Source organism: Nelusetta ayraudi, unplaced genomic scaffold, assembly GCF_046127955.1.
Source record: "Nelusetta ayraudi isolate G7.1 ecotype Tasmania unplaced genomic scaffold, CSIRO-AGI_Nayr_v1 ptg000004l, whole genome shotgun sequence".
In the NCBI taxonomy this organism is placed as follows: domain Eukaryota; kingdom Metazoa; phylum Chordata; class Actinopteri; order Tetraodontiformes; family Monacanthidae; genus Nelusetta; species Nelusetta ayraudi.
In genome coordinates this window covers 12,466,683-12,488,991 of record NW_027466054.1, presented here as the reverse complement: position 1 = coordinate 12,488,991, position 22,309 = coordinate 12,466,683, and the positions used below count along the sequence as shown (strand labels likewise).

General features: G+C 44.1%; 2 protein-coding genes across 2 annotated transcripts in view; one reads left to right on the top strand and one right to left on the bottom strand.

The window, feature by feature from the left end:
* LOC142894165 (uncharacterized) overlaps positions 1 to 4,008 on the top strand; it is a 16,127-nt gene extending 12,119 nt beyond the window's left edge. The window contains exons 42-52 of the mRNA XM_076035364.1: positions 96 to 221; positions 323 to 406; positions 498 to 626; positions 722 to 868; positions 968 to 1,129; positions 1,241 to 1,387; positions 1,883 to 2,032; positions 2,136 to 2,285; positions 2,366 to 2,446; positions 2,660 to 2,704; positions 3,060 to 4,008. Of these exons, the coding sequence (XP_075891479.1) occupies positions 96 to 221; positions 323 to 406; positions 498 to 626; positions 722 to 868; positions 968 to 1,129; positions 1,241 to 1,387; positions 1,883 to 2,032; positions 2,136 to 2,285; positions 2,366 to 2,446; positions 2,660 to 2,704; positions 3,060 to 3,064 (1,226 nt within the window). The 3' untranslated portion in view covers positions 3,065 to 4,008. The remainder of the gene's footprint in view (positions 1 to 95; positions 222 to 322; positions 407 to 497; positions 627 to 721; positions 869 to 967; positions 1,130 to 1,240; positions 1,388 to 1,882; positions 2,033 to 2,135; positions 2,286 to 2,365; positions 2,447 to 2,659; positions 2,705 to 3,059) is intronic.
* LOC142894144 (STE20-like serine/threonine-protein kinase) lies at positions 3,639 to 22,309 on the bottom strand. The gene is made up of 18 exons (XM_076035330.1): positions 21,531 to 22,309; positions 20,139 to 20,303; positions 17,122 to 17,170; positions 16,519 to 16,668; positions 14,952 to 15,024; positions 14,616 to 14,810; positions 13,873 to 13,954; positions 13,002 to 13,133; positions 11,697 to 12,464; positions 11,481 to 11,611; positions 11,227 to 11,350; positions 10,487 to 10,666; positions 8,849 to 8,978; positions 7,932 to 8,056; positions 6,762 to 6,953; positions 6,551 to 6,676; positions 6,269 to 6,382; positions 3,639 to 5,476 (listed from the first exon to the last, which is right to left on the bottom strand). The coding sequence occupies exons 1-18, from the start codon at positions 21,678 to 21,680 to the stop codon at positions 5,333 to 5,335; spliced, it is 3,030 nt and encodes a 1,009-aa protein (XP_075891445.1). The 5' UTR covers positions 21,681 to 22,309; the 3' UTR covers positions 3,639 to 5,332.

Genomic DNA, 22,309 nt, shown 5'->3' with positions numbered 1-22,309 from the left:
GACAAGTGTCTTTTGACATTTGATTAATTTACTTTAATGACATTTTATTTGGCCATTTTAAGTGTTAATTTTAATTTTGTGTTTATTTTGTGAAGGGGAAGATATAAGAAGGTATATTTCTGGTCCTCCTGGCCCACCTGGACCTGCTGGAGCTCCAAGTCGTGGAAATGGCAGACCAAGCAACCAGGAAGTGGCAGAGCGTGTCCTTAGCCTCATGAATGGTACAGGTTACAGAAGGACTTCCAGGTCAACGAGATATTCTCTGGAAAGTTGAGATTGGTGATGGGTTGTGTTCTTCCTCGGTTGTTGTTTTTTTTTCTAGAGAGGGGCATGACTGGTGGTTCTGGACTTCGAGGGCCTCCAGGGCCCCCAGGGCCTCCTGGTCTTCCAGGAAATATATTATCAAGTAAGAAACATCGGGTTAGAAAAGGTATTCATTCGGTAGAATTTGTACTTGAATATCCCAAGCGAACCACTCTTTTTCTTTCTCAATTTAGATGGGTATCAGCCTTCTGTGGGCCCACAAGGGGTACCAGGGCCTCCTGGCCCTCCAGGTATCCCTGGCCCACAGGGTCCACCCGGGAATGGAAATAACATCAATTCATATATCCAAGACTATCTTCAAAGTCAGTCAAGACATTTGCTACATGTAGAAATTCATCGGAAAACATCATTATTTTATGTAAGTTTACATGTATATCTTTCCGTTGTCTTGCTAAAGATGCTGCTTTGAGAGGCCTACCACGCTCTCCTGGTCCTCCTGGGCCTACGGGCCCACCTGTTCAAATCTATGATTCCATGCACGTGTCCTACACAGACCATGGCGACAGAGGGATTCTCAAACCACGACAATTAGACTTATTGAAAAGTACGGTTTGATGGTTAAATTTGTAAGATGTGGCTTTACATTTTTTCTTCTGTTCTTCTTCTGCAATCTTAAATTGATTTCATCTTCTTGCATCTTCAGGTGACGTTTCAACACAACCTATGTTTGGACAACCAGGTCCACCTGGCCCTCCTGGACCCCCTGGAGACAAGGGAGAGCCAGGTGTGCCCAGTGGCAGACACTGGAGCCTGGATAGTGAGGACTACTCGAACATGGCTGGCAAAGTAACGGATTACATGAAATGTGGGTGATGAGGATATCAAATACACAAACACATACACACACTTACAGCATTATGAGTTTTTCCTATTTATCATGTGATTCAGCACTTACCAATTTGTTTTCCACATGTAGCCCATGGTCTTATACAGGATCTGTTCAGAGGCTCTGAACATCTCATTCGAGGACCTCCAGGACCACCTGGCATCCCAGGAGTACCAGGACAAAACTCATGGGTCAGCTCCCGTGACAATGTTGTGGATATGGTGGACTACATAAAGTGTAAGTTGATTTTAGCGTTATTGACTTAATATATAGGGTTGACCAGGAAAGAGCTTCTTAATTACGGTCTTTGTAAACTCAGTTCAGTCAGGATCATTTTGTCAAAATTAACATTTCATTTGCACAGTTTGCACAAGTTACATTTGGTGGTATGGTTCTGTTCAGCGACCCCTAGCTCTTCCACGCGCTTGTGTGGAAAGCCTGGGGCAGGAAGTGAGGCTTCCTGCCCTTCACAAGCCATCGTGTTAGCTAGCAAAGGGAGCAGAGGAAGAGGCTGATTTAGGGTGGCTTTAAAAAGGGTGCTCTGAAAGAAGTTGTCCATTGAGAAGCTGTGAGGAAGTCAGATGACTTTCAGCAGATTGGAGCAGCTACTCGCATTGTGACCTAATTATGGCTTGATGACGTGACCTGCCAGAACCAACGCTACGGTCAATTTCTTTTTTACTTGTAGAATATTAGTGTGACTTACACATGCCATTTTCTTCTCATGTGCAGCTAATGGCTTGCTGCGGGACATGGTGAGGGAATACAGTGAAAATACTTTCCATGGACCCCCAGGGCCACCTGGTCCCCCAGGTCCTCCTGGATACAGCAGGGGGTTTGGCTCCCGGGGAAACGCCACAGATCTGCTGGAATATATTAAATGTGAAAAAACCTTAAGATGATTAACAATACAAATGTTAAATGGATAAAATCGTATATGTTCCTGTTGACACTGCTCTTTGCCTTGTCTGCATTTCCTCCCCAGCCCAGGGTTTGCTGAATGACATTGAACGATACATGAGCCGGAGGGTTGTGCAAGGGCTGCAGGGACCACCGGGTCCTCCGGGACCCCCTGGATACAGCCGGTTGTTTGGCTCTAACACAAATGTGACAGATTTAGTGGACTACATCAAAGGTAAAGACAGAAGAGAAGAAATTTGAATGAAGGCGATGAGGGCAGTCAGTGTGACAACTGTTGAACTTGTCCTCAAACAGTTCATGGAGCCATTGTGGGGTCACCTGGAAGACCTGGACAGAAAGGTGACATAGGATACCCAGGGCCCAAGGGAGATAAAGGTACATATCAAATAATTAAAAAAACATTACATTATAAAATATTTTAACTGATGCCTGACACTAGGAAGTTATATTAGACTTTTATTTGCCATGATCATTTGAATATTGGACACACTTATTGTGGTTCACTAAGGAATCTGTTGTAAAAGAAAAGCAGAAATTTCGTCGTTCGGTAATTTCATTTCTATGCCTCACTGCTCTCTGTGGACACAGGTGAACGAGGCTTCCCCGGAAGTCAAGGAGAAAAAGGAGATAGAGGTGAATATTTTTTATTTGGTTCCCAGAAATAGTTAAACTATTTATTCAGAGTTATTCATATTCAAATAAACCAGAATGAAAAAATCAAATCACATTGATATTTTGTTAACATATTTTCATGTTTTAAAACCATGTCCACACACTTCAGAAAAATAAAAGCAAAGACAACAAAAAAAAAAGAAGTATTCTTGAATATAAATTTGCAGGCCTTCAAACCACTAATTGTAACTAAATTCTAGGCAGACTGACTCATTTCAAGTCCATACTTTATTTTTTTCAAACATATTATTCTTATTTACCAGTGGATACAGAATATTGTTTTTTTTATATAACTAACACACATTTTGTTTTTCAGGATAATATATTGCAAGAACGATCAGAAGACTTATCTCAGATATTTTAGTTTTACTGGGTGTATGGAACTGATGTATGTATGGAATTGGGGGTTTGGTTTTCTGTGTGTGACTAATGTTTTGGAACGTGCATTCTAAATATTGCATCTGTATTTATGTACTTTGATTTATGAGTGACATCATTGTTTATGTGTAGTTGCGTTGTTACGTTAACAGTTGCATTTATACGTATGACACATCTACCTATTCATTCTTTTACAATCAGGCAAAATATATATATTTTTAAATTAGATAAGATTTTAAAATCCCTTTCTATTATCATGCTTAAAAAAAACAACAACACTACCCCACAAAACAATAAAGACGTGCAACAAATGTACACATTGATGGAAACTTGGTTAATTAATTCAGTTAATGTTTGACATCTTTCTTTGACATTTGATCAATAATCACCACAGGTAGCGCAGCTGCATCAAAGATTAAACAATCAAAACTTGGACAACATTAGCAAGAAGAAAACGTTTATTTACAGAAAAATCTACATTGAACAGGCATCCTAGAAACTATACATTAAAAAAAAGAAAAAAGCAATCATTTCAAGGATATTGAGTTTTTTTTTTCTTCAACAGTCAGATATGAATCAACTTTCTTCTTTCTGCATCATCTACCAAACACAACAAGTAATAGTTACTAAGCCGACTGCCAAGTGGCTGAGGCGTTTCCATATAAATAGTTACTGAGACAATTTATAAAACGGTGCACAGCACTAATTAGTTTTTGTTTTTTTTTGTTAAAAAGTTTGACTAACAGCTACTCTCAATATCCAATTAGAAAGAAAATGAGATGACCAAGGAAATCAATCAGAAGTCAACACAGCCTTCAGTGGTTGGGTCCACTTTGGAGAAACAGCTTATACAACTGCAGTGATGCTTCAACAAAGAACAGCAAAAACATGCAGTATATCAGTATTTGCGGTCCTTTTCTCTAACACATATAATCGCTCGCTGACACAAAGTTTTGAGGTTTTCCAAAATCTTGCAAGCACAGCTGCTTCTCTTGAGTAATAAGGTAGTAATCAGCTAGGATAACAACAATGATAATAAATAACAGTATCATCACTACAGGAGGAAAACAACCATGCAAGCCTTCTTGCGATACACTTGGAAGTAAAAAACCTCCCAACGGTGCTTGAATAAAGAGATGAATTATACAGGAGGCCTGATCAGCATCAGTAACTGCACATTAGGTGAGTTTTGTTGAAGCGATTTGGAGTTTGAAGCACGGAGCTCCATGACACCACCAACATTGTTTCTGTCCCTGAATAATGCTCCTACAGACACAATTTTGCTCAATGGAGGGATGTTGAGTTATTAAAAAAAACCCAGACAAACACAGATTTACAAACGGGAGCATGAATGGCTTGTTCAACAGTTCTGCCCCCCACAGTGATTTTCCAGAGTGTTGCTTCACAGGGTTCCATGTGAACGCACGTCTGTCCTCCACAGATCCAAAACTCTGTGCGAAAAAAGTAAGATGCAACCTCTGCTTGCAGCTACATTGTGATCGCTAGACAGGAAGGCAGTCAGAGCGGGAAAAAATCCCAGAGAGGAAGAATCATGGTGTCGATAACAACACAGGTAGTATGAAAGTATAAATTGATCTTAATGTAACATGTAAATAAAAATATACCATGTCCTTCCAAGGGAGTGTTATTTTTGTGCTCGATCTGCTTTACCAAAAAATACATTCAGTTTAATGATCAACTATAAATCATAAGGCAGATATTTACTCTTCAAATCAACATCATATTAAAGTGGTATTAAATTGCATTCCTTCCATTAGTGCTGATATCTAAACCAGCGACAAAAAAAAAAATCATGATAATAATCATGCGTCAAATTTTTTTTTTTTTTTTAAATTGCCTCAATTTAAAAACATTTACCGCTACAGGCACTGATGCTTTAAAAACAAATCAAAACAAAACCAAAAAGGAACAACCGTTTCATTATATTAAAGTAATGCTGGACAGTGTTGCTTCATTTAAGTGGTTTTGAGGTAAAGGAAGAACACCGCTGAGATCTTTCTTCATAATTCTCCTTGAAACGACTACAACTGTTGGGAGTTTGAACGCAGGTCCTGCAGAGCAGAACAGACTGAAATGCTTTGACACCCTCCAGCAGTATCCAGAGGATGGAATAAGGCAAAGCAGAGAGAGTGTGTGTGTGTGTGTGTGTGTGTGTGTGTGTGTGCGCACTCAGGTCCATGTGTGTATCTGTTAAAAACCGGAGTGGACGCTGGGGATTGGGTAGAACTTGGAGATGCGGCTCTGGGTCGAGGGGTTAAGGCACTCGGACTCGCCGCTCATCTTGAAGAAGACTTCTTGTTCCTGCAGCTTCCTGGCAAACTCTTCCTCCAGAGCCTGCGGGGAGAAGATAAAAGTGCGTCCGTTTCAATTGCAAATGCAATTCTAGCCAAAAACGGGGTTTCCTTCTGCACAGCGTCAGCGCAACGATTCTCCAACAAAGCTTATAAATGTATCAATAGTCTTCTCTCCTGCTGCGGTTGCCCCCTTCTGCTCTGGACCTCACTACAGCTGAGTCAGGGCTGGAAATGTCTCTATAAAATCAATAGCGATGCACTGATACTGAAACAATGTTTGGTATCGGTACCGATACAGATAGCAGTATTGGGTATCAGTAACGATACTGACACCAGTATTGGGTATCAGTACTGTTACTGATACTGATACCAGTACTGTGTTTCGGTACCGATACCAGTATTGGGTATCAGTACTGATACTGATAACAATAACATATCGGTACCAATAACCGATACCAGTGTCGGATATCCGTACTGATACTGGGGTTGAGTACTTGTATGTTGAGTACTTGTAAACTACGCGCCGATACCACAACACCGATAACAGTTGTATATGCATGTATATGATAATTTAGTTAAATATGTGTTTGCACTGCAGTGGAACTTGTGACAGTCGCCCCATGTTCTAGAAACATGCTGAGAAATTTAGTTCAAATAATTAGTAATTCTATAATGTGTAATGGCCAAAGTAAAGTAAAGCACTTGGTATTGGTGAGTACTGAAAAGCAAGTACTTGTACTCTACTTGTTCTGTCAAACGTATCAAGGTAAAAGATTTGTTTGTTTGTCTGAGAAACTCTTAAAATCCAGGTGTGACAATACGAGTGCTGCACCTTCTTCCTGGGTCGGAGCTTCTCCCTCCACTCCTTCAGCTCCAGGCTGTGCTCCTCGTCCAGCTCCTTCAGCTTCTGGGTCTCGTGTTCGATGAGCAGGTGGCACTTCTCGTTCTGGCGTACAGTGAGGCAGACGAGATACATTAATAAAAGGGTGAAGAATCTTTCCTGACAACTATGGTCGTCTGGTAGACAAACCAATCACCGGTGGGAAGCAAACACAACAACTTTATCTGTCATCAGCCGTTGTAAGTTTTTTTTTTCTTGGCTGAGCGTGCGCACCTGCAGCTGCTGCAGCTCTCGGATGTTGGCGTCGCACTGCAGCTGCAGGTCTCTCATCTGGTTCTCGTGTTTCTGGTGCTGATGCAGCCTCTCGTTCTTCTGCCGCTTATCCTCCTGGGTTGCAAACTGGAAAAGGGACACAGTTACAGGCTTGATGTGGTCGTTTGTGGCTCCTTAGAAAAAGTTTTGTGTTCAGTGCTGCTGCGGTTACCGTTTTGATCTTCTCCCTCTCCTGCTCGGGGCTGACGAACGCTCCGGTGATGCGGAGGCTCTTCTTGAACATGGCCATGCGGGTCTTGGCGTCGCTGCGCTGGATCTTGGGAAGTCTGGTTTTCTCCTGCGTCTGCTTGTTCTTCAGCTCCTCGATCAGCCGCTGGTTGTAGCGCTGCATCTGCTCCATCTCCTGAAGACGGGGAGGCAGCGGCGGGTTTAACGGGTTAGAAAAGTGTTTCTCAACTGGTGGGTCGCCACCCAAAAGTGGGTTGCGGAGCTGTTTCAATTGGGTCGTGGCTACGTGGGCAGCTTCCCTTTTTTTAAAAATACATATAATAATAAATCAATCCATCCATCCACTTTCAATACCCGCTTCTTCCTGAGGGTCACGGGGATCTTGCTTGTGTCTATGCCAGCTGCCACAGGGCAAAGGCAGGGTACATATAATAATAATAATATCTTTTTAAAATATATATATTTATAGAGAAAATGTTGGGTATTTATGTTGCAGGAGACACAACTCAATTCAATCATTTTAAATTTATTTACTAGACATGATAAAAAGGGGCGACACGGTGGCGCAGTGGTTAGCGCTGCCGCCTCACAGCAAGAAGGTCGTTCGATTCCGGGCCTGGGACCTTTCTGTGTGGAGTTTGCATGTTCTCCCTGTGTCTGCGTGGGTTCTCTCCGGGTTCTCCGGCTTCCTCCCACACTCCAAAAACATGCATGTGAGGTCAATTGAACACTCTAAATTGTCTGTAGGTGTGCATGTGAGTGTGAATGGTTGTTTGTTTCTATGTGGCCCTGCAATGAACTGGCGACTTGTCCAGGGTGTCACCCTGCCTTCACCCTAAGACAGCTGGGAGAGGCTCCAGCAGACCCCCGTGACCATGAGCTCGGGACTAAGCGGGTATGGAAAATGAATGAATGAATGAATGATATTTTATCATTCATTCATTCATTCATTTTCCATCATCATTTTCAGTCACAGTGGACTAGTGTGTCTATTCTTGTGGATTAAATTTTAAGTGCTGTGGAATAACTTTGTTCATGACTTTATTATTAAGGACAAAAATGTGGGTCCAGACACTCCACCAGTGGAGAACCACAGGGTTGGAGGAGCTTCTGTAAGAAAAAAAAAAACCTCCACAGGCTGGAATCAAAGTACCTTCTCGTGTCTCTTCAGCAGCTGGTGCCTCTGCATGAAGTACTGGTCTTTGAGCTGCTGTTTGAACAGCTGATGTTTCTCCTGCAGATGGCGCTCTTCCAGCTCCCACATGGCGGCCTCCCGAGCTGATTGCAACAGACAGACAAAGATCAATCACTTGGATCGTGCGGATCAGCTGCAATGAGCAGCTCAGCCTTCTGCTTCACTAGGTGGCGCAGCGGCAAACATTTAGAAAACTGAGTGCAAGACAAAAGACATACAAATAAGGGGAACAAATAAATAACATTCGTCAGCGGTTGATACTACTGCGGCTAATGACCCCGAATGCTCGGAATACTTCGGTCCGCCGACATCAACGGCTCCATTAAGGGTTTAGATTCAAAATTTTGCGGCGCTTCTCGCAATTTGTTCTTGAAGTGTAAGCTGCTTAAGCGCGGCCACGAGCGCCCTGTGACCGGGTTCAGCCAGAATTTCTCGGAAGCGTCGCTTGCACAACCCCTGCAACATGAAGCGAGGTATTAAGTCCCGGGCAGTGCTAATTGCTAACAGGCAGTGGTAGACTGCAGCTGAGCCTCGGAGGGGGGAGGGGCTACAGTTGGTGAGAGTGTGTGTGTGAGCTGCCTCCAAGGCCACTTTGTTTCCTGCGGACCTCAGAACCTACAACAGAGCTGTGTTTCACACGCTTAGTTGAGTATTTGTTAATTATTCAGAATAACTTGTGATTTTTGAATCTTAAATTTCTAAGGAATTTCTAAGGAAATTTTTAATGTAATTGATTGTCTTGTACCTGAAGCTAAAGAGCACAGCCTTGAAGAAGGATCCTCTTGGATAAACATGAACTACTTCTCAGAGAGTAAACTGTAGGAATAAACTGGCTCCAGTGGGGAAGCAGTGGTTTTACTTGGAGGAAGTTTTACCTCGGAGGAGCTGCTGCTTGTGGTTGAGACAGTCTCTCTCCACTGTGGCCAGCTCGTGTTTGTGTTGCTGAATGATCTTCTTCAGAGCGCTGTCCAGGTCCTGCTGCTGCTTCTGCAGAAACTCCTGCTCCTGGACAGAGGGCAACGGACGTGGTGAGGTTCTGAGGTTCTATCACGGTTGGCAGGCTAAGGGCATCAGATTTTTTAGAAAAACAAAAACAACACAACAACAACAACAACAACAAAAGAACACCCTCTTCCAGTTTAGACATCAGGGGCGCGAGATCACAAGAGTGTGTTTGTTGGCTCCACCACTCTGTGCCAAGTTCACTTGAGGCTAATTACGGCTCGGCTTGATGAACCAGACAGTCGAGACTTTTTCACCTGCTCTCAGTCACACTAATCCGACCTACTTGGCAAACCCCCTGAGAGGTATCAGACAGGCTAACGTAGCGCTCGGTGGCGCGCACTCAACATTTATGACCTCTCTGATATGGCTTCAGTGAATCAGTCATTTTCGGTGGAAATCCTCCACTTGGCGTTTGGGGTTACTTCCTTTTACTGCGGCAATCAGTTGGAGAACAATACAATCGTAACTGTTGTAGAGACTGATACAGATCGAGTTTACCTTTATAACATATGACTAGTACATCTATTAGACCTTTAGGGTGGTGTTAAGTTTCTTCACAAACTAAGTGACAGTTTAAATGTTAAATTAAGTCTAAAGCAGTGTGTGGCTTCATTATAGAAGAATCACTCTCTGCAGGGCAGTTGTGGACCAGGACTATCAGAGGAGTCACTCCCTGTGGAGCAGGTCGAGTTACAGCCCAACACATAACGCTAAATGCTTTTCACACTCGAACCCAAATGAAAAGCTCTTGCAGGTGTAGGGGTGGATCCCTTTCTGCACGTCACACTCTCACGGTTTGAAAACCTTCCTCATAAAAAATACATACGTGACCCGAATGGTCACATAATATGTGGTGTGTGTTTACGTGCACGTTTGTACGTGTGTTTTGTGCGTTTCAGAGTCCCACAGCGACCTGGAGCTCTCGTCACCTCCTGTGGTGCAGCTTGGATTATGTCTTCATTGATTTGTTTCAAGGTAAGCTTGAAAGACGCTTTGGAGAAGCACTTCCTGTTTGCCACGAGCGATGGACGGAAACAAAATGAGCTACGGGGGCGTTCCAAATGGCAAGCTAACTAATTTGCTCCCAGCTGCAGCGTCACATACGACTCACACGTGATAAATTCATCAAGGTAACCGTCTTAACTGTCTGTTCGCAATTTGCCGTCAAAAAAGTAGCAGAAGAAGGAACATTTTTGAAATGCACTAAGTGCGACATGGCAGTGCGAGGCAACAACTATGGCCTCTGGATAGATTAGCACTGTGGGAGAAAATAGCAGTGGCAGCGCAGACAGATTTAGGCCCCCCCGGGCAGCTGGAGAGTAGTTATGTAAACGCTTATAAGGCAGATCAGAGTGGCGAGTGTGTGTGTGTGTGTGTGTGTATCAAAACAACTTTCTATAAATAGGAACCCTATAAGGTATCCAGTCCTCCGTAAGGGAGCACTTGTGGGCAGAACAGGAGCAGGAACAATAAGAGGAGAGGAGAGGAGAGGTGAGAGAGGCCCAGACCTCCTTCTTGCGGTTCTTCAGCACGTTCTGGTACTTGGAGAGCTCCTTGTCCTGCTCCGCTTTGATGCGCTTGGCCTCGTCCCTCAGCCGGTTGGTGTGCTCCTGCTCCAGCCTCTCGATGGTCTGCTTCTGCTGCCGCTCCAGGTTCTCCACCTCCTGGTCGTACTGTCGCTTCTTACTCTGGTGTGGGGGAGGGGTCACATCAAAGCAATTCTAGCATTTTCTTGGGGAAGAATAAGTTGGGTGACGTCAAAGAAATGCAACGTTAAAAGTGAAAGTAAAAATAAATAGAAATCTTTCATGACAAACTGAGAGCCTTTTTTATGATAGTTTTCTCCACGGTGCAGCCAGGTCGTAGAAAAAATATAATTACACTCTTGTCGAACTCCAAGTCTGTTCTCCAAGAACCACAAAATCCACAGGGCACAAATGATGGTCGTTTTCACTTTCTCTTGCAACTGGACAGTTTAATGTTTGAAAAAGCAAACCTACATCCAGATGCAACATTTTCTTCACTTCAAAATTAGTCTGTTGATGAGACACTTCTGAACAATAACAGTTTGGAAGTGTAGGACATAAATAGTTATGATATTTGAAGTCATATAACCACTAGTACCAATGTAATTTAAGACCGTGCAAAAACTCCATTTGTTGACATATAATACTTGGACTTACAATAATAATGATGACTGACGATAGAAAAATGCCTGAATGTGACACACTGGAGTTGAGAGACTTACTGTGGTCTCCTGTTCGAACCGTCGTAAGATCTGTTCCTTCTGCTGATGGAGTTTGTTGCTGAGCTGCTGTTGCGCTCGCTGCTCCTCCTTCTGCAGGAGACGCAACTCCCTCAACTCCTGGCGCCTTCAGCAGAGAGATGAGACGGCGGTTACAGAAAGAAACGCAGGACTTGGATAAAGTGAAACACAATAATGTAAAGACGTCGTTATTTAGGGGGTCTAAAAAGTCCCCTGGTGAAGGACTGAGGAGCTACCTGAGGAACCTCATCTCCTCGTTCTTGGTGTCGTTGTCGGTTATGATCTTTGACGTTGTCACGCTGACTTCAACTCCGTCCACAATGAATTTACGAGTCTTTTTCAGTGTCTTCTTCTGACGCTTCGTTTCCTGGAAAAACACAAAGCATGATGAACAGAAAGGCACAAGATCACTTGGTTTGCAATCACTGTTACTTAGAGACCAGGGTTGTCACCTGGACGGAAACGGATCCGGGCTCCTTTGCTTTGGACAGGAAGCTGGAAATGGACAGATTGAGGTCCACACTGTTGCTATCTGAGGCCGAGCCCCTTCCAGAGTCCGAATCTCTCTCCTTCTCATCCTTGGCTTTGTCTGGAACCTGCTGGTCGCCGACGGACACAATGTGATCCTTGTCCGTGGGTTTCTCTCTGTTCTCCTCCTTTGTCTCCTCTGGCAGAGTCACAGTGACCTTGAGGTGTTTGTACGGGTCCTCCTCTTTCTCCTCTGGAGTGTTTGACTCCTCCACAGCCGCCGTCGTCCCCGTGACCTCTGAACCCTCCACACTGGTCGGCGTGTCGGCCGGAAGCTCCGCCGTGTCGTCTTCCTTTTCATCCTCGGCAGTAATTTCCAGCTGCTGCATTTCTTTATCCGGGACCTCGGCCTCAGGAGAGGAAACTTCTTCTCCGGCTGCTGGAACTTCTTGCTCCGCTGTTCTCTGTTCAACTAATTCTTCCTCCACCGGTGTGATCGGGGTTTCCTCTGTGGGCTCCTCAGCTACAGGGGTGACGGGTTCTTCCACGAAGCTGGTGCTGATCGGAGTGCGAGGCTCGGAGGTGTCGGGGGTCTCGGGGGTTTCGGGGGTCTCGGGGGTCTCGGGCGCTGCGGGCACAGGCAGAGCCGGCTCGGCCTTCTCAGGGACCGACTCCAATATGGAAGGAGAGAGCGGGATCTTCTCATCCTCTGAGCTGGCGACGCTGACGTCTGAGGAGGCCCGTTTGTGGCCCTGAAAAAGATGCAAGAGTGTCAACAGACATTCAATAATAACCATAACAACAACACAAAATGGAGGCAAAAACCTGATGACCAATCAGCGAACATGTGACTTCATTTTAGCTTTTGAGCAACAACAAAGTGCATTAACCACGCAATAAAATAACAGTAGATAATGTATTATACACAGGAATGTATAAAGGATTTGTCTTAGCTTAGAAACATTTTTAATTAATAGTACAACCTTCTGTGTAATAACTTTATAACAACTGCTGTTCAAACAGCTTTTGAAACTCAAGACCCTCCTGTAGAGTTTATACACATTACGTTTAACCGCAGTTTCCCTTTCAATCTCTGAGTTACTGTATTTTAAGAAATGATCAAGTTAATGAGAGTTAAGCTATTGAGATGAGCGACATGACAAATTTAATTACTTCTTCAGCTGAGTCACAACTCATTACACTGCAGATGAACATTACTGATGCAAAACAAAGGGTTCGTTTTCACAGGCTGCTTGACTAAACCAGCTTCTGTACGTATGTTTACATACTGGATGTGCTTCAACCTCTTCCTCTTCTTCCTCCTCCTTGTGCTCCTCAATCTCCTCGGTGACCTCAGCCTTGGCCTCAGCGATCAGCTCCCTCAGTGGCCTGCTGTCCGACACGTTGGCCACAAACGAATGCTGCGCGAAAAAGAGGAAACGGCACAAAAACCTAAGTGAACAAATCAACATTATTTTCAAACCTAAATGTCTTCAGAGTAACTTACTGTTACGACAATAACGAGACTCACACCTCAGACAACCCACTTGTTTAAAGTGTAAACATCTGCTTTAACATATTTCAAACAGAAATGCACACGGGATGAGTTTACTACATCGCTGGACAGACACTAGAATCTGTAAACTCACCTTCTTTGGGTTTGAGATCAGCTGCATGTACTCTATCGCTGGCCTGAGAATATGCAGCTTCTTCAAAATCAACACCTTCACTGGTGGCAGAACGCTTTTTTCTATTTTCAAGCCCATTGATTCTTCCTCTCTTTCTCTTCTCTCTCTCTAAAATGATCCTTCGGAAAGCCTGAGTGTGCGTGCACAAGTGCGCCCTGGCTGGATGTCTGTCTCTTAAGTGGCTCTGACTCGGACAGCGTCAACGCAAAGCCAATGGAAAAAAAAAAGCCTGTGCTGCTGCTGACGTAAGCCTGTAGCGCAGCAGGGCGAGCGGTGCTCCCTGCCAGGACACACAGTTTTGTCCTGGACAGCACAAAGGTACACAGATGTCGTCTGAGGCTCTGAGTGGCAGGTGGGGCGGGTAACTGGGATTATCGGTGGATTCAAGTGGCCGGGCGCAGGCGCGGAGGAGCACATGATAATGAAGCAGAGACTCTGGAGCTGAAAGACAAATGTTTGAAGGAGAAGCTACCTGCAGCAGCTGCGTGGCGTTCCACCTGTTGTCCACGTTCTTGTCCAGGCACCGCTTCAAGAAACTGCTGAATTCTGGGGACCTGAGTAGCAGAATCATAAAAAACCAAAATAAAAATCAAACGGCCACGTTCAGACTGTCAGCCCAAATCCTATTTTCAGCCCATCCAGATTGAAACCAGATGGCTCTTTTGTAGTCTGAACACTAATCACACGAAATCCGATTTTTGCAAAACGGATTGCAACCACCTTCAGGAGGTAGTTTCAAACTGCATTTGGACAGATGCGTCTCAGTCTGAACAGCTCCGAACACACTGATCGGTTTTGACTGTCTGTGACATCATTCTACGCGACACAAGACCCAATGACGTAATGGAGCGGACAGAAGAAGTAGAACACAGCGGTCCCTGGACAGAGGAGGAAACTCATTGGCTCCTCAGTGTGTGGGGAGATCGCAGCATTCAAGCCAAGCTCCAGGGCATCGCAACAAGTGCCGCTGTCGCAATGATATGACGTCACACACTACACACTACGCTGGACGACGCCTCCGCTTCGACGTCGTTGCTACAGCAACCTGTCAGATCAACCGATAATGTGGCCCAGTCTGAACAGAGCCAGATTCCATTTGGACACTTGCTGTAAACAGTGTGGACAGTCAGCCCTAAGAATCGGATGTGAGAAGGAATCTTGACTTGAATGAGATTCGCCTGCAGTCTGAACGCAGCCTTAGGAAACAGGGCGCACCAGCGGGACGGCTGCATCAGGGTGGGGGGGTCGGCCTTGGCGATTTTCAGCAGGACTCTCATGGGGTTCATCTCGTGGTTGGGCGGCTCGACCTGCGCCAGCTCGATCAGGGTGACCCCCAGCGACCAGATGTCGGCCTTGTAGTCGTACGGCCGGTCCTTCGACGTCTCGCACATCACCACCTCTGGGGCCATCCTGGCGAGATGCGACAAGAACATAAATGTGGAGTAGTTAGTATACAAAAAAGAAGAGAAAACTGAATTTGGTGTAAAGTGCCAAAGGGTGGTGCATTTACGAACAAGCCTGAATCGTGCTTTGTTTTCAAAGAACACTCACCAGTACGGCGTTCCGATGAAGGAGTCTCTCCTCTGCAGCGACTTATTATTTTTGGCGGAGACGCCGAAGTCGGCTGGAAGACATGCATTTGAAATGCAGGAATTAGCCACAGCCGTTGTCATCGTTTATTTTCCCCACACGTAGTCACACAAACTGAGCTTGTACAGAATGAATTACTGCAGCCTGCAGCAGCAGCAGCAGCAGCAGCAGCTGTGGCGGCGCAGCCCCCTAATCCTATCAGTGTGTGAAATGAACAGAAAATAACACAGCCTAAAAACCATATGCTGTTACAGCACTAATTATGCGCGATGACATCACGCCTTGTTTGGGATCGCACAAAAGCAACAGCTCATCATGTTTCTCTCCCTCCACCCCCCCGCGGCGGGCAGATGCGCGAGCACCTCGGTGTGAGTTATGTCACAGGACAAACTGTGCGTTTGTGTGTCATGCTGCTGAGCGCCGCAGCAGCCGGCTCATGTCCCCCCACCCCCAACGGGGAAGTTGCGTGAAAATCCCTTTCCTGGTGTGAGCAACTGATGATGATGTCATGATTGTGCGAGGGAGACACAAGGTGAAGATATTTTTTGTGGTTCGGTCCAGTTTGTGTCAGTGTCTTAGATTTCAAAACATGAATTTTCTTTTTGTTCTTGGATTTACTTTGTCAACCAAATTCCTTGATCTCATTTTTTTGTTTTTGCATGTGGGAATGAATGTCTCTAAATGCACGTTCCTCATTTTAATGTATGAAGTTCTGCATGGCACTGCATTCATGGCTAACAAACAGCTACGGGCTATTTCTGCCACTTACCAACAGTTGGAACAGTAAATGTTAAATTTAGCTGCATTGCCCGACAAGTTTGCATAACTCCTCCTGACATGTATCATTTGTCCCCACACACACACACACACACACACACACACACACACACACACACACACACACACACACACACACACACACACACACACACACACACACACACACACACACACACACACACACACAGGAAGCAGAGACCAGAGGCGCTGGGTGGAGACACACTGAGTTGAGTTGTCTTTGTAACAACAAGAAGACAACAACAAACAGAGCCGTTTAAAACATGACAAAGATCACGGCAAGCGCAAAGATTATTTTAAGCTTAAACACAACACTCTGCTTCTAGGCTTCAAGTCCTCACAATTATATTCCACCCAGGACACCACTGTGGGAATGACAAAAAGCAAACACGCCTCCCATTAACTGGATCTATTCTTGTTTCTGTGGACGGCCTGTGGAGAATAGCTATAGATGGGAAGGTGGTACAGTGGGTTCTCCTGCCAGCCGACATAACTAAACTTTGAACACACCCGTTACTTTTAAAACATGGAAAACCAAACAAGGAAAACTAAAGTATGTCAAGACCTTAGCAGCAGCCTTGATGCTTCTCCAACAAAAAGAAATGACTGTGCTACAGCGGGAACACAACAACAACTGTCGCGAGACATTGTTTGATTCGCAATCAGAAGTTTTCTCCTGCCTGGAAACACGGCAAACATGCACACTGTGACGCAAGGCTTTGCCACTCACCCAGCTTGACGTCGCCCTCGAGTGAGAGCAGGATGTTGCCTGCTTTCAGGTCTCTGTGAATGATGTGGTTCTCGTGGAGGTAGATGAGGGCCAGCAGAGTCTGCTTACACACGGCTCTGATTTGTGGCTCTGTCAAAGGTCTCTCCAATTCTGCATAAGGACACGGAGGGGAAAACACACTCACATTAGGAAAACATTGCTTATGGTTGATTGAACTGAGGCCTCAGCTGTCCATACGTATCCTTCAACATTCATGGTTTGCTACAGGCACCCTTCAGGGTAAAAAAACAATGTTTAGCATACATATGAAAATAGGAAACCTGTAGTGTCCTGCAGTACGCCACCTAACTGCACATAAGGAAATATGCATTTATGTAAACAACAAGGAAGGCTGACGACTTAAAAAAAACTGAAAAGGTCCTGATGGACATTTAGCACTACAGGTGGATAAAGAACCTGATTTTACTTTTAAAGTAGAAGCAAATCTCCTTAAATTTCCAGGCTTCAGTAAAGCAAAACTCACTTCATTTAGTTTACTGCTTATTTGGAAAGTTTCCTTTCAGTGCTGCAGACAGTACGCAAAAAATAGATTTGCTGACTCACCCAGCATGACTGCATCCACAGCCCCTCCTGCACAGAACTCAATGAGGATCTGCCATCACAGGAGGAAAAAAAAATATCAATCACTTAATAGAGTTAAAGCGTATATTCATGTATGTATTAATGTAGGTGTGGCTCATTAAATAATCAGCAATCCCTCAAATTTCATTTGGGACCAGGTGAGAGCAGATGATTCCTGAGGCAACGTCATCGACCTCTGAAATCTACTGAGAGACTTTCAGTGTTCGCTGATCCTCCTGACACACACAGATCACAATGTACAGCTTGTCCTGCATGAACTCATCCTAACAGTGCTGTGTGGACTCGTCACTATCATATCCCCTTCCTGCCTTGAGAATTTGAGAATGACCCCCCCCCCCCCCCCCAACACACACACACACACACACACACACACACACACACACACACACACACACACACACACACACACACACACACACACACACCTCCTCTCCCTCTGCCGGCATGAATGAAATGCTCTAAGGCCTTAAAGGTGTTAGGGGGCTCGGAGTATAGCATTTGACATAAGAGGATTGGCCCAGTTGGGGCCACATTGTGAAAAGCGTTTCACATCGCTGCCAGGCGGGCAGTTGGCTACACTGCCAGACCTCAGGTCTTATTCTGTAAATAGGATTTAAGTTTCTATGGACACAGCAGCGTGTGTAGGGAAGGGTGACTATGATGAGGGCAGGTTGGGTGCTCGGTAACGCATCTGGGGAGGTGGTTTTAAAGGTAGACATGTGGCCTGAGACTAACCAACCTGAGGCGGAAGTATGTTGCTAAGTGTTAAACCCATTAGCAGGAACTACTTCTGGAGTTCTGCAATTTTTACACCCATTGATAAATAGTGCTTGAGCCCAGTAAAAACAGTAATAAAAGAAAAAAAGGCCAAATGGACTTCCAGAACAAACAAACAAACAAACAAACAAACAAGCAAACAGACATACAGTTGAGCTTTTCAGAGCCGTTCTACTTCCACAAAGCCCTCACGAGACGTACAATGCCTACAATGCCTCAAGTCTCTCAGTAGTCTGGGAGATTCAACACGCACACCATTCTAGTGTTTCTCTGTAGGCGTGCTGTTGTTTTAGCCGCTTTGCTGCTGCACAGTGGCACTCACAGTGGATCCTCTGAACAGCAGGCAGAGAGGAACCAGGGGCCGGGACAGTGACTTCCTCCTCTACCAAGTATTATTTCACTAACACACACGTATGTATGGCCCCCACATGATTTCTTATCCTTTCGTGTGGTAAAGTGTGTTCCAAAATGAACTCAGCAACACATTCCTGGCCAGGAATTCTTGCTGTGCAACTGACACTGTAGTGTCACACAGCAAAAGGACAGCAAAGGGAAACAAGTGGCACAGTTGAGTATTCAGAAATTAAATTGGTTGCCTTTAGTTCCTCCGAGTGCTCTGTGCAGGAGCAGGTGCTGAGCAGGCTGAGATGAAAATCAACAGCCTCCATCAGCCATTGTTCAGAGGACAATGACAAGAAAAGGGGCTGAGCATTCAGTGAAATGCACTGTCATGAAATACTCAGGTACTCATGGAAAAAGGATGAGATGATTATTAAGTACATGTGGAATCCTGGAGTCACAAATACGTGAAACTGTGACGTTTCTTCTCTGCGTGTGTCCAATCGTCCTCTTCTGAGCATGCGGACGCTGCTGTGCAGTGTATTAACCCAGTAAATGTTTTGATGACTGTGGGTGAAACCGGAGCACCCAGACTGGCAGGGGGAGAACAAGCTAACTCCACAGGCCCACCACACCTTGGAATTCAACCCAGGGCCTTCTTGCCACAGTGCAAACCACTAGCACAGTCCCCATGATTTGAGTGATTGATAAAAGTAAATCATATATGTTTAATGTATTATTCAGTTTGTCTGAGAAGATCAGGCCAATGTAGGTAGGAAAAAGAATTTAAAAAAATAAATAATAATACTATGATTAGCTATAATGAATCCCAAACGAAAAGAAATCAGAGCAACATTCTGTATGATTTATTTTTAATACATTTTATAATCTTTTATAAATAATTCTATAAAGTAGTATTATTTATAATATATAATATATAATACTACAAATATTTTATAGACCTTGTGCATCAGAAAACAGAATACATGTTTTCATTGCAACATGTATACAGCAGTTTTTCCACGCCCTCAAATTTTTGCTCAATCCCACATATTGGCATGAAAGGTTTTCCACATCATTTTTGTGTGTCAAGATTTGGCTAAATCAGAGGCACACAAACAAATGCAAACTATTACGTTGTTTATTGTTAATAAGGCAAAATTAGAAAACTGAATGCTTGTACTCTGGTAGTCTTGATGTGTGGCAAAGGATGTCACCTTGAACAACAACAGAGTACGTCACAAATGCATGAGGTGTCCAAAAACGTTTTTCCACAACTGCATTTTGTGATTGAAATGACCTGGTGTGCGAGTGGAGTGGCATAATATGACTCTTTAAGAAAGAAATTCAAAGAAATAATAATAAATAAAAATCTTCTGTTCTAGACTGCGCAAGACAACTTGACACAATGTCAGGAGTTTATAGCGGGAAGGGGATGGATAATTGACTGATATCATAAACAACAGCTATATGGTTTCTTTTTTATGAACTTTGGTCTTTAAGTTTGATAAGAAGATGAGCAGGAAGTACAGTCTGTACATGGTTTAAAACCATTGGAACAACCTACTAGTACATTTTCCTACTAATCATGCAACTGCAGGGTCTATTCCTGGACCATCTTGCCAACGTTCCAACCGCAAATACAGAGTTTATAAAACATTCATTGAAACAAAGTTTGTCTTGTTTGTTTTGTTATAGAGCTCATGGGGAGGAAATGACTTTTTCACCGCCCTACTCCCTCTTGGTTTGGTCCAAATGTTTGACTGTTGAGCTGCACTGCTAGAAACATTTCCTTTGCTAACTCCACAAAAACAAAGTGCTGCATAAGGACTACATTTCCTCCTGCTCGGCTCATTACTCACCCAGAGTTTGCTCTCATAATAGAAAGCATCAAGCAGCTTGACAATGTTGTGGTGGTTGCAAGAGGCCAGGATGTCAATCTCCACCATGTAGTCCTCCAACTCTTCCTCTGTCTTTGTGTCAATGACTTTGGCTGCAGCCAGGGTGCCAGTCTGCTTGTTTTGAGCCTGTAAGATGAGGAAGGTGATCAGACTGTTGTATATTTAAAGGTCTCTTGGAGTTTCTCAGTTAACTATCTGTAGTCGGTAATCTGTTGATTATTTTTCCTCATAAATGCAAGATAGACACAACTATACATGTACTTAGTAGCCCAGTGAACCTTTGGAGACAACTGCATCTGTGTAAAATCTTAAACAAAATGTCAAAGAGAACTGGGGGGGGGGGGGGGGGATGAGCTGTCTTGCAGAAGTGGAAATTGGAACTGGTGGTTTTGGCTTCCCTGTAGGAATGATGTGCTCAGTGAAGTTGTTGCTGCAATATGCGATGCAGCCACTTCCTGATGACCTGGCCATGCTCACACACATCGTTCAGGAAATAACATAAACCCATATACAGGAAAATACTCCTAGCAGGCAGCCACTATTTCAGTAAGAATCAATAGAGTGTGAACTTTCCCTGTGAGGCAATAGTCCATTGAGACATAATGAATGGTATGGCCAAAAGCCCAGATATCTATCAGACATATAAACACAGTGCAGTCACCTACTATTTTGGGGCATGCTGGGCCTAGTGCCAACCAGAAAAATCATGTTTTCTGTGTTGCGTGTTCTTTTTGTACTCATCTATATAGGGCAATAAACCACGGTTGCGGTTTAAAATGACAACCTGAAGCTAAAATATGGAGCACAAAATTGACACAATTTAAGATTAAAAGAAGAGGAAATATTCGACTTCCAACATACACCACACAGAAAAATGCCAATGGCAAATTGACTTTACTTTATCAGTGAGCTTTCAGAGCCCTTTGTGACATCACAAAAGGGGTAATTTCCTGAGTGCACATTTTGGGACACATTCTGAAATGTGGTGAAGGCAAAAAGAGTAAAGGATGGCCTTTCACATTTTTCCAGTGTTCACTGACAGGCGAGAGAGACAAACAGTAAACAATGGTTCATTTTTTTTTCTCTCTCCCCACAACATCGGCTTGGCAAGAAGATTAAAAGGTCAACCACCAATTTTACACAGAAAATACAACGGATGACATTTGAATTTTTTTTCACTTGAAGCTTTAAAGACACAACCCGAAGGAAGAGGTTAGGACCTGACATGTTGGATGGAGACTGCAGGGAAAGATCACAACACTGATGGTTTGATGTTCAGGTCTGAAGATGATGGGGGAAGCCCATCCAGGCTAGGCTTTGCTGCACAAACGGCAGGATGAAAGAAATGCATACCTTGTACACTTTCCCAAAGGCTCCATCTCCCAGCTCGCCGATGACCGCCCACACTTCCTCTGGATTCACATCTCTGCGGACGTGTTCATACTGTTTCTTCTTTTTCTCGGCTCCCAATTTAAATATTTTTCGGAAATTAAAAAACGACATAGCGAAGTCGATAAAGCTGATAAAGCAATGCACTTAAAAATAAATAAATAAACAAAACACAAAAGTAGTGTCGTTTGTCGTGGAGCGGCTCACTTCAGCATTCGAAGCACGTGAGACTCATAAGTTATTAATATCCAGCAGGTCAAAACAATGTTCGGCTTTCATAATTGTAGTGAGGATAAAAAAAAAAAAAAAAAAACCTAGCTTAGCCTTTGACACCGTTTGGGACAGTCCTTTGAAGAATCCTTCGTACAACACGGGTCATTGTTGTCCGGTCAAACACAACTGCCGGTTGAAACAGCCGTATCTCCACGTTTCCATTCCCACTCTGACAACATTACGATGTTGAGAGATGTTGCAAAAGAAGTATGAGAGCAGGAAGCTCGTCGTTGTTCCAACTCTTGACGACAACACTGGCCCAAAAAACCCTGTGCGGTTCTTTCTCAACCAAAAACAAGAAAGAAAGAAATGTGTCCTTCCGAGTAGTTATATTCCTCTGAAGTGGCCTTTTCTGGAGGTCTCAAAGGCAGAACGTCATTTAAAAACATTAACAAGCAAACGTTGGTTAGAAATAACACATTTTCCTTCGGTGTGGGACGGGTTTAACGTTGGTAATCTAGCGGATTTGG

Coding starts and splice junctions, on each gene's coding strand:
- LOC142894144 (XM_076035330.1), bottom strand. CDS start 21,680: ATGTCGTTTTTTAATTTCCGAAAAATATTTAAATTGGGAGCCGAGAAA. Junction 17,171..20,138: donor ATTATGAGAGCAAACTCTGG/GTGAGTAATGAG, acceptor CTGTGATGGCAG/ATCCTCATTGAGTTCTGTGC. Junction 13,134..13,872: donor ACGCCACGCAGCTGCTGCAG/GTAGCTTCTCCT, acceptor TTTTTCGCGCAG/CATTCGTTTGTGGCCAACGT.